General features: G+C 39.4%; 2 protein-coding genes across 16 annotated transcripts in view; one reads left to right on the top strand and one right to left on the bottom strand.

Annotated features, from left to right (window-relative positions):
* agxta (alanine--glyoxylate and serine--pyruvate aminotransferase a) overlaps nucleotides 1-12,558 on the top strand; it is a 491,885-nt gene that overhangs the window by 305,706 nt on the left and 173,621 nt on the right. The window lies entirely within an intron of this gene.
* ptprfa (protein tyrosine phosphatase receptor type Fa) overlaps nucleotides 1-12,558 on the bottom strand; it is a 396,740-nt gene that overhangs the window by 235,218 nt on the left and 148,964 nt on the right. For all 15 annotated transcript variants that reach the window (XM_051947515.1, XM_022191302.2, XM_022191308.2 and 12 more), the window contains exon 4: nucleotides 11,945-12,086. In XM_051947515.1, the coding sequence (XP_051803475.1) occupies nucleotides 11,945-12,086 (142 nt within the window). The remainder of the gene's footprint in view (nucleotides 1-11,944; nucleotides 12,087-12,558) is intronic.

Below are 12,558 nucleotides of genomic sequence, written 5' to 3'. Positions count from 1 at the left end.
TTGTGACAGGCATGCTGGTTGGCTCGCGACACTGGCTTCATGATTGATTCCCCATTAATGGTTAACTGCTCTGTTAGCAAAAAGCTTTAATGCATGGCTGATAAGCTCCACCACTGAAGATGTTAAGCAGTCTAATGTTGTTAGAGCACACAGCAGGGACGTTGTGAGCACGCACCATGGGCTGTTCATGTCAAATTTTCATCCGCTTTTTCTTCTCGACTCTTAGTGATTTTTATCACAGCACCAAAGCCCTGAAAAGGCAAATTCGGACAAAAAACAGTTGGTAATGTCAAACTCTAACTTTGGGAGACATTTTCTGGAAGCCAGAAGGCAGCAGTTGAAATTGAGATCTGTGTATGTGCGGTCCAGATACAAATGCAGCAGGATCTACAGAGAGCAGCAGACAGCCATGCTGCAGTGCTCTGGATCGCTTAAACAGCCACTGATGGAGCTTTTATCATCCTGGACCAGACAGCACAGACCATGTCACACTTCTCAGTCACGCTGTAGCTCAGTGAAGGACAACCCAGTTACCTGAGTGCTGGACTATCACTCAGTACTGCAGTAAGAAACAAACCTGCACATCTCTACGTCACCATTAAAACGGCGGCTGGCAGGTGAAGGTAAAAACCTGCTCTACACTTATTTTAGGGTTTGGGAAGAGCGTAAAATAATGGTAAGGTGACAAAAGATGCACTCTTATTTCATTACTAATTTTGCATTGCATGTTCATGAAAGTTCAACAAAAAATAAGCAGCAGCGGGTGTGATATCCTGACTTCTATTCCACACTCATCAGGGGCAAGTGGAGGTGTCAAATGTCACAGCTGATAGTGCCAGCTGTGTGAGCTCATTATTCAGGTGCATAAATTACACTGGTGATTTCATGGGTAACATCAACACATATTAACTCCCCGTGCTCTCAACAACATGTAAACAACTTCAGTTTCTCGATGGTTCTCAACATTTTAACACCTCAAGATGCGGCACCTGAAAATTTAAAAGTCACACTGAAGCGAAAAACTTTAACTACGACACCTTCCAAATGTTTTCAATATCAATGGATTTTCTGTCTCCTATAATGCAACTCGGTAGCATATATATTTGTCAGATATTCTCTACCAGATGTTAGGTTTCAAACAGATTTGGCCCAACTGATATAATCAGAGGAAACCAATGACATCATCTAGGATATTTGTCAGAATAGATAAATGTCTTTCTGAGTCACAGGAGATGTTATTCAACTGTTTTTCGAGGCAGAGTTTAGTCCCCATAGTGAATAAACTGATATTCACTGGCTAATGGAGCACAGTTTTACCCAGAGGCCTCGACATCTGACCCATAAAGTACCATTCCATGCTAAAACTCCCATATTGGCAAATAGGGAACATAAGGATTTCCAAGGGCAGTCAAAAAGTTAGGATTTCATTTCGAGGGTCCATGTGAACCTTTGCTAACCCAGATCTACGACAAACATTACGTAAAGCAGATGAAAAAGTAGAAAGTGTGAATAGAAGCTGAGTGGAACCACATTTAATGAATCACAAGTGCCTCATGTTTTATCCAACACTGTAAATGTCAAAAACTAGGACGGAAAATATGTATTATGTTCGTTTCCATGGAAAAATGACAGTAAAACTAAATTTAAAAGTAATATTTTAAAATCAGAACTATGATGAAAATGTTTTACTTTTTTTTATCAATGACAAAATTAAATGGTAATGTTCAAGTCACATGAATGGACACATGAACTTATCACTGCTTTCATAAACCCAATTGATACTGCTATTTTTGGGTTGATGGTGATGTTAGCGAGGAAAAATATTCAGATATTCATATAATGGGGAGCGCCCTGCACGAAGAAGATCCCCGGTTCATATCCCGGCCTGGGGCTGGGCTCTTTCTGCATAGAGTTTGCATGTTCTCCCTGTGCATGCGTGGGTTTTCTCCGGGTACTCCGGCTTCCTCCCACAGTCCAAAAATATGCTGAGGTTAATTGATTACTCTAAATTGTCCATAGGTGTGAGTCTGATTGTTTGTCTGTATATGTAGCCCTGCGACAGACTGGCGACCTGTCCAGGGTGTCCCCTGCCTTCGCCCGAGTCAGCTGGGATAGGCTCCAGCACCCCCCGCGACCCTAGTGAGGATAAAGCGGTGTATAGAGAATGGATGGATGGATGGATATAATGGGGGGCGTGTGTGTCTGTGTCACTAGTAAGGTAACACTTAAAAACAACATTTTTTCTTTCATTTATGTTCATCAAACAGCATCTTAAGCATTTTTTGCTCATATTATATAACAGTCAAAAATAGTAACAGGGATAACTTTTTATGCATTTGGTGGAAAACCAGAGTTTTTACTCTACTCATTAAAGTCCTGTTAATGTTATAACAGGCAGGGAGAATGGGCTGAAATACTAACACATTAGCTTCCACTCAACTGACAAGCTATGAACATAGCTACATAGTTTGTTAGCTCTTTATTATGGCAAACGAACATGAGCATGAGAGGAATAATGTTTGTCACAGGAGAGTAAAAGATGGGCATATTACTATAAATCATATGTCAAGCTCCAGGATCAAGAGATGCTCTGATGCTGACCTTTCTCACAATATATAGCCAGCTAGCTGCTACAAAAGACCACTGGTGTAGATTTATGCTGAAGTTGTATTGACAGGGAAAACGAGGGGGTTGTTCTTATTAACTTTAGTTTTGAGGTAAAGACACTGATTTACTCGGCACCAGTGGAATTGTGATGGACACTCTTTGTGTTGCGTGTGCAGCGGAGAGTTTTACAGAATATACTTTGCTGGACAAACTAAATAGTGAGATTGTTTTCAATTCAAACAAACCTCTTTTTCTTTATTATGTTCTTTCAAAAAAGCCGTCATATCAGACCACATATATGGCAATGCTAAGATATTAGTGATAGGCTTAAATTGGCCGGTAAATCCGGCAGGCTCTGGTTTTAGTATGCCTGGAATCACACATTGCAGATCCTGATCAATAAAGGTTTCCTGCTCTTGTTTAGCACATTGTTCAGTTTGATCTGTTGTACTGCTGTTAATAAAAACTTCTTTACATTTAGCAACATTTTGTGTTGGTCAGTAATTTTATCTGAAGTTAGGACTTTTCGGAAGAAACATATTTATGTATGTGTATTATCTAGAAATTACAACAATGACAATCAGATGAGAACCAGTTAACAGGACAGATTTTTTTTTCTTGGCAGAAAGAATTAGACCATCAGAGGAAATCTATTTGATCTATTTGTGAATTACAATATTGAGATGCTAAGTGAGAGCCTCAGACCAGCTGTGTTGGCAATTTTATCATAAAAGTAACCAAGTTTTTTGATTTACAGCAGTGCAAACATTAAAACATTGTTTTCCTGTTGTATATTTTGGTACATGGCTGATTACCCCCGCACCATCTTTCGCCTAATGTTTATATTTGCCTCCTGCTCAAAGAATCCTAAATGTGTTTACAGTCTGACCAGTTGTCTGTTGTTTTGGTTCAATTTAAATCTCCCTGGGGCCTCAAAGTGTAGCTGGAGTGACTGCAAATTAAAATTTCCTTTCAGTTCCTCCTTTACTGAGTCATTTCCAAATCAGCTGTATTCACCGTAATAAGACCAGACAAGATGTTATGACTGTCGCTGATGAAGGTGAGAACCAGTGGAAAGGTCTAACACAGGAAAACACGATGTATGGCATCGGTTATGCATTTCATTAAACAGCGGTAAAAGGCAGCTAAGTTGGGCAAGTCCTGTCACATTTATTCATCCTGATTAATTGACTCTCATCAACATCGCTGTGTAGGGGAGCTGCAGGTCATTCTGCTGCTGCTGCTGGCACAGACAGTTGTCACAAGACAAACAGCAGCAGGTGGATGTAGAGAAAGACAGGATGGAATTTTGATGCTTAAACGAACATAAGTAAAAAAAGTCAATAAATGCAACACGCAAATTGTCTTGTTCAATGACTTACATTAGGGAGGAGAAATGTGATACCCTAGTAGAGAGGAAGACAATTGGAACACATGCTCTCAATTTAAATTGCTAAATTCACTTTAAATCACCGTGCCTTGAAATGTGTAAATACTGTATATTGAATTTTAATTTCATTTAGCATCCTACAGGTTTTAAAAATAGAATATTTTTTGTTTTCATATAGTATTGTACAGCAACATTTTCAGAGTATATACTAACCTTTATTGTTAATGTTACTAACCTCCCTTTTTATTATTGATGTTGTTGTATGTAAGCTGCTGAACACTTGAATTTCCCTTGGAATTAATAAAGTATCTATCAATCAATCAATCAGTCTATCTATCTATCACTCTCCAGTCACCCTTTTTGACCATGGGGACCATCACCCCAGTCTGCCACCCCACAGGCTCCGTATCAGATGCCCACACAACCTTGTAGAGATGTGTCAGCCAAGACAGCCCAGCAATGAAAAAGAAACTCCACATCGACCAAAACACAAAAACGAGTGTTCACAGTATCCTGCCTTTGCCACTTCATGAGGCATCACAACTAACTTGTTTGACCATTTCAATTAGCACCAAAAAACTCAAGATGCAAGGAAAATGCAAAGCAAGAACTGGATGCCATCCAAAGCAAAAAAAAACAATATTTTGGATGCCTCTGCCAGCGCTCAGACGAGAAAGGTCCAAACAGCTCTTTCTAATTTTTATTAAAATGATTTTTAACTCCTATGCAAATGTGCACTGATGATTTTGTTAAAATATTTATTCAAGTCTTAATTTATTTTTCCATATTGCAAATTATGCCGCAGAAAAGAAAAATATCACAATATCATTTCTGGTCCAATATCATGCAGCCAAAACATAAGACCTAAATCACTAAAGAGAAATCTTTTCAAAACTGTGTCATGGAAAAAAACAAACAAAAAAAAAATCATGCATAAATTAAGAAAGACTCGGTCTATAAAGACAGATGCAAGGACACAATCTGAATACACCCGCGGATAATTCGACAAAATCCCGAAATACAGCTAAACAGACCCAAACAGAAAGAGAAGAGCAGCACTGGCAGAGGCACGATGATCCTGCAATTACTGCAAAGGTTGTGTACATATCGTCAGTGTTCCCATCATGCACATAAATATGCATTCTGCCAGAGCACATAGAGAGCTTTAGCTCTTCTATCTACACTACCCACCTTTACTGTCAAAGTGCCCTTAGGCAGGGCATCTCAGAGGAAAAACAAAGACTTCAGAGAGATTGGTTATTGCAGACAGAGCGCGAGCAAAAGACAGGAAAGCAGTGGGAAAGAAATCTTGTACTTTAAAAGACACTGATGTTGATTCAGTGCCTATCAGTGCAACCAGCAGTACTACTCGAGGCCATAACAAGTACAGAAGGTTTGTTTGGAGTGATGTGCATTTGCTGCTCTTGAATGTCACAATCAACCGAAAGAGAAAAGTATATGATATTTTCTACAGAAAGGCATAGAACTCCCACGCGTGAGAAGTAGCGCTCCTTCCTGTCTGCACTGTACTGGCTTCAGCTCCCGCTGTCTTCACCATCTCCCTCCCTTCATCCCCTTAAGCTCTCTCTGTCGGTTCACTTCATGACTAATGCTGCACTCTCATTACCCAGAGTCCTGCTGTCGACTCCGCTGCGTCTTCATCCTCTCCCTCATCTCTCATTTCTGCCCATTCTCAGTTATTGCTTTTGCTGTTTTGTATTTCCATTCTCTCTTTAGCTATCACTCTCCCTGAGACTGACACACATATTCTCTCTCACACACGCAGATGCCCTGAGTGCAGCATCAGAGAGGAGCTTTGTTTCAAAAATACAAACGCACTATTTGAAAATAGCGACACAAAAATGGGGACTGGAATGAAAGTAGGTCTCATTATGATATATGCTGAAAGCTTTTTCTATCAGAGCACAGAGCCACGCACACTTGGAAAAGATTGAGGTGGATATGAAGCCTTGCAAAGCACATTTACACAGATTCATGTAACCAGCTCATCTAATTTAACAACTGACAGAAATATTTCTTGCACAATGTCAGATCTTTTGTCTATATGATGGCTGCATCATGGAAGACTTTGTCAAAACAGAGGCTAGTTCAGTTATTTTAGTCTCACCAGCAGCATCATTATTTTCTTCGAATTGAACAGCAAAATATTAAAGGGAAGATGAAATTTTCAGCCTTGAGATGTCAAATTCAATGTTGATGTACTGAAGTATTGATAGCCTGGACATTAATACACAGAAGTACCAAGAACCTAGATAACACCCCTCAAATGCATCAATAACCTGAAAATTAACCCAGTAACATGTCAATACCCTAAATGAAGAATAAAATCTTCCCTGCCTGAGACTAGGACTGACAGTCATTGATGAAGCAAGAAGAAAGATTACTCCTGGGAAAGTATGATGCCTCCGTTTTATCTCGCAAAGCAGAAATTATGATGATGCATTTCAGTTTTCTACAGAGCCCCAAAAGGTCATAGTGGGAAAGATTTTATGATCTACATTTGCATTCCTCTTAGCGATACATTTTGCATTTTCAATCCAAAAGTGAAAAAAGCACAACCATGTCAATACAAAAACATAAGGTTGTGTATTCAGAATCCAAAAGAATCATTAAGATAGTTGAATTATGATTCTGCTAATCATCGTGAAAAACTCATGCTAGTTTTCAATAAACACTGACCTACCATATATCTACTGCTTATCGTTTGTCGTGCTTGGACCACAGGAGTTGGATTTTGAAATCATTTTACATCAGACACATAAGGAGAAACAACTATTCTCATCTCAAATTTCAGATATTCATATACTAGGTGATTTGAAAGTAATGGTAATGGATAGGATATTATTGTGATTATTGTGCCGGAGGGAGCAGGAGAACAACTCACGTGATCTTTTGGGGAAGCAGATGTAAACTGCAGTGCAACCACTTGCTGCAATGCTCAAAAAAACCAAAACTTTTCAGTGAGAGAAAAACAAAAACAGAAGGCTAATCGATGCTGTATGAGAAAATCGTTAGGGAGATGCAGTTTGTCTATTCTTCAGCAAGAACTTGAGATGCGATTTTAACAGTATACACTGCTCTGTTATAATTATAACAATCCATAATTCTAACTTTAGCCCAAGGAATCTCTGAGCAGCGTGGGAGGTTTCAGAGTGGATCTGTAAATCTCTCACATTACCAAATAATGTGGGCTTGACATCGGTTCAGACGAAGGTCTCAGACCAGATTTCTCATTTAATTGTCAGAAGGGGTGAAAAAGGGGTAAATTGACACAAAAAGCCTGCAGTGAGAGCCTGACTTTGATAAATTGTGAACTTCAGCCAGCCTACTTAGTTGTTACAGAGCTGATTGATTAGCAGATGAACAATCATTTTAGCATGCTTGTCTAGCAATTTAGCTGCCACAAAAAACCTGACAAGGACTGTACTGGAATCCCGTTCTATTACAGGAAAGTATTCAAAATATTCCACAAAATATTCAAGAAACCAGAAAAGAGTCTAATACTATGGTTAAGATTACTGTATCTAATTTGCTAACACTTATCTGTGGTAAGCAGTATTACACACACATTTGCTGTGAAGAATACAGGACGACGTGACAACAAGCATGCAGACGTTATGATGAGAGGATGTCAAAGCGGTTGGTGATGGTAGAATTAATTAAAAGTTACGATATTCACAAATACAACATTCACACAGGAGACAGTGAGGAAACACTGGCCATCTCCACACGCAGCTTCAGAAATACATCTGGTCTAATTTAAAATGTCGCGTGAATACTGACACATCTCTCACATATTACGCCATAAATCGCAATGATATCTGAAACAAACACAATTTAATTCAAAATTAACAAATCAGACCATGTGTTAGATATACGCTTAGGTATTAGCTTCAGCTGTTGTGTCTTTCATCACATTACGGCAGAACCATCATTTCTGCACAGCTGCATCTTCCCTGCTCCACAGAAGAATAATGTTGTGAGGGGAGTTTTTCGATTTTTTTTTTGAGAGAACATGCTCTCTCTTTCCTGCATCCCACGCAAGGTCAAGCTCAAAAACAACTCGGTTTTGTCCAAACAGTATCTTTTAATAAGATCATTGTCATCATGCCTTCTCAAAACATCTCTTCACTCACAGAATATTTCTCCCTGAATGATATCTCAGGCTCCTGGAGCTCTCTTAAATATCAGCCGAGATACGAATGACTTCCTAACTTTTTCATAAAGTCCCTGCCAGTGTGTTTGATTTTCCTGTGACTCAGTTTCATGAGCTTCTGCACAGTTTGACTTCTGTGTGACAGATGAAGAAGTGCACTGTAGATGGCATATGGATGAGTGGAAGAAGCAACTGGAAAATACTGTGGAAAGAAACAGCATTTAAGCATGTGCATGATGTTAGAACAGCAGCAGAGTGTGGAATATGATGTAAATCGGTTTGTGGAAGCTATAGAAATGCCCATGGCACTGTCAATAGTATTGTGTTGCGATAACAGCAAAAAAAGGAGCAGGTCAGACAACAGAAAGGCCTATAAAATATACTTATAAAGCAGAGAGAAGATGACCCGTTTCTCTGTAGGTAAATGAAGCCCTGTGTTTAAAATGCATAGCAGTGATTGCCATTCACAGACCAGTACTGTTGGTTCTGAAAATGTCATTATAAAAAAACGATTTAGGCCTTAATATTAAAACTAAAAGGCTCCATCCCCTGCACATCAGTCTTGACAATTTGGTTTGATGGTGATGCTTGAAGAAATGGGTTTATCCTCAGGACTGATTTTAGTACATTTTAAACTATTCCGCTGATTAGAAGACATCATAACTTCTTTACAATGACTTTTCCTCCACTTTCCATGAAAATTTATCAACTGAATTTTGTGCACTGCAGCGCTGGTGATTGTAATTGTACAGTCAAGGAGACACTGCTGCAAAGTCAGATGTGTCATACACAGTCAGACTGCTATCCAAAATTTAATATACTGTCTACAGCATCACCATTTCTGAGACTGTATCTAATCTTGCAAGCTTTTCTCACAAACTAGCTTCAGCAGTACTAAACTGAAATGTTTATCAGTCCATGAGGACAAAAATAATGAAGCTGCCCCGGTCTTGTTACTCTTTAACAGCTGCAATAAAATCTATCTCGTCTGCCTTAACGAACTGCTACATATTGATGATTTGACCCTGACAGGCATCAGCAGAAAGGCTATCAGCTCCTACGCCCTAAAAATAAAAACACCAAAACAGAGCACAAATTGTTTGACATGTATACATATTTATCAGTTCACAGCTTACTCTGTGTTTTGCAGCCTTGTGTATTAAATACAAGTCCACTAACAGTGATTATCAGCGCGGCCCGTCACTCTCTTTTAACAAGACCCTGAGTGGTTTTGGAGAGAAAAGGCCTGTTTGTTTGGTGCAACAGGCTCGGGAGCCTCAGGCTGTGTTTACTGCTGACAATATCTACATGGCAGAATAAGTATAATGGGCTCCTGAGCGATTTGGAAAAGGCTGCCAGAGAGACAGCCCTTTTTTGTGTGTGGTTGTTTGTCTATCAATTAGAGTGTCGATTAAATAAATGTGTTTGGGCTCCATCTCGCCGCTGGCAAAGAGCAGAACCGTCTAGAGACACACCTACAGGAGGTTCCCAGCCAAAATCACTTTCAACACATTCCTGTTCAATAAACACGATCACACAAAGACACTGAGTCCTGTTTGAGACTGAGACATCTAACGGCCAAACCGCAGACTGACTTTTTGTTCCATCATATAGAGAGCTCAGCTGTAGTCTGATGTAGTGTATTCTCTGTAGCAAGCTCAAAGGCAAAGTAACAAATGCTTGCAAATGTTTGACTGAACAAGAAACACAACAACAACAGCCAATGCATCAACTACTTGTGTGAAATATCACTCAAACGAAAGTAAAGCAAAATTTGTACCATGTGAGTAATCGAGAAGCTTCTGTCCCATTTAGTCTTGCCAGTGATGGGGTAGTGGTGCAGTATCATAAAATGTTTCAGTGGTACATTTTCAGAGGCAATGTGAGACACTACAGTTTGTCATTTAGTTTGGAGGACTGCTTGCAGACTCATGGGGGACAATCGCAGCCTTTCTGAAAGCTGCTGCTGAAGAGCTGTACTGCGACTTAACCATGAAAATCCCTTTCCCAGCAGTGTTCCCATCACTGTGAATAGACAACATTGCTGGAAACAGGTGAATATGGGGTAGTAGAAGGCAGTGAAAGCTTCCTGTGACACAGCTACACCCACAGGCTTTCATGTGTCATGTCTGTGTTAGAGTCAAGATGAAAATAGCAGCTATTGGCGACTGAGTCCATCACCAGTTGCTATATTGGGTGATTGTTGTCATTTTATTTTGCTAATTTCATTGGCTGCCTCCTTGAGAGTTTAATTTGGTAAATAATTAACCTGTAATGTGCAATTCAAAGCGTGCACTAACAGGAACTGCCCGTGTGAAAAGTAAGTTAGCGACGCATAACTACACTCACTGTGAAGAGCATGCCAACAGAGGTGATGAAGTTAATTCATCACCCATAAGGTGTGTAGATGAGCCCAAATTACACTTAATGTTGTGTACCTTGTGTGGGGGACAAGAAAAGGGAATAAAATTCTGGTTTATGCAGTGAACAGTCCCTCTTTGCCTCCCCTCATCACGGCAGAAATGCTCTCGACAGTACAGACTAGTTAGCAGCTACAAGACAGGCTACAGTAAAGCAACTTCTGGAAAGACAATGTGACACCTTAGATGCTTAAAATAACTTAACACGAACAGTGTTGTGTTAAGAGAAAGGTGAATTTAGCAGGTACCTTGAATGCGACAGTGTTTCAGTTTATGCAGAGGCGTTAATGATATTAATAATTTATAAACTTCACACTGACTCTGTTCTGTATGGAAAGCTTAAAACAAGTGTTTTGATTCAGAATGATTTAGAGTGCAAAATAAAAAATAAAATAAACAGAAAATGAACATGTGATGGTCAGTGATGATACTATGATGGACTGCCACAAATAAATCAGGGTTTGGGAAATACTGATTTGCCACTATCAAACTAGCAGGCAAACAAAACGAGTTTTCTTCTGTCTGAACTGTCTTGCACTGTTAATAACTTGTAACGATGTTAATGTCTTCACAGCAGTTGATATCAAGCTATCAAGAAAACTCATCTGAAGAGCCAAGAGAATCAGATCAATTGGCACATTAATTAAATCAACAAAAACAACAAAAACAACAAGATTTGAGATGCCATTTTCATACACAAGGAAAGAGAACATTGTCATCAAGCTTTTCTTTTAATTTACATTGGTAGAACACTGATGGATCTAATGAGTACGAGAATGAGAAATAGTGGGATAACATCATGGCTCCAAAAATAGCCTTGGTAAATAAAGTCATACTTTAAGACTAAAGTGGAGAAGTTATTGATGACTGCCAAAGTTTATTTCAAAGAGAAGTATCCAATCACTGACTTTTAAGTGAAGAACACCAAGTACAATCTAAAGATTCACAAAATTGATGAGTGTCAGTGAAAACAACCAGACATGTCTCCTGATATTGATGCTAGTGGTTTGAATGCAACTCTGCCCCTGAAGTTTTTGGACTATCAAAGACTACCACACACAGAGCAAGAACTATCTTCAGTCCACTGGAACTTGAGTTATTGAAATGGTTCCCAGACCCCTATAAATATTTCTGTTGTGGGTGTATTTGTGCCATAACTCAATGCAATGCTAACTGAACTGAGTTCAATGAATAAAACTGGACACAAACAGTGAGTCAAATGGAGAACTCAATGTGTTGTCTGTGCACGCTCCATCTCCTAACGTAGTGCCAACACGGGGTAACATGAACATGAAACCCTGTCCAGCTGTCAGAGAGTCCGTGAGGTGATTACACAAAGTCAGGTCTTACCCTCTAAGACGGTGAGTTTGGCGCTGGTGTTGATCTCTCCTACGCTGTTGGTGGCTGTACATTCATAGATGGCTTCATCACGGTGGGTCCTCAGAGGCTGGATACGGAGCACTGAGCCTGAGCCGTCATCGAACTCAATCACCTGCCGGATGACAGTAAAGTCGAATTAAAAACATCCGCTGGGAAATTTCCATTCAAATTCAGACTCATAAAACAGTAAAATTTAACTACCTTATCCTAAAGACAGATTTTTCTCAAAGCGGAAACAAGTTTCACGGAACTTCAGCTGATAAATACTGTATATAAAAAGCCTTTAGTCCATAGTTAATCTGGAATAAATGTTGTGTTAACTCTTATAGGTGTGATCAACCAAAAGGAAAGCTGACATTTGGAAACACATTAACATCCCAACAACACAGTTTGATGGGTTAAGGAACATACAATGACACTGGTTTTAAACAGTGCCCGCTCTTTTCCACCTTACTTGGATGTCAAACTGAAAATTAGGACATGCTAACATGCTAACAGTCCCTCAGTGTACAAAAAACCTGAGTGTACACACCTACAATAAGTATGTAGTCAGTTTACACGGTAAATACTGTAATTACTGGAAA

Source organism: Acanthochromis polyacanthus, chromosome 4 (assembly GCF_021347895.1).
Source record: "Acanthochromis polyacanthus isolate Apoly-LR-REF ecotype Palm Island chromosome 4, KAUST_Apoly_ChrSc, whole genome shotgun sequence".
Taxonomy (NCBI): Eukaryota; Metazoa; Chordata; class Actinopteri; family Pomacentridae; genus Acanthochromis; species Acanthochromis polyacanthus.
The sequence above is the reverse complement of the archived record's forward strand: the minus strand, read 5'-3'. Positions and strand labels throughout refer to the sequence as shown.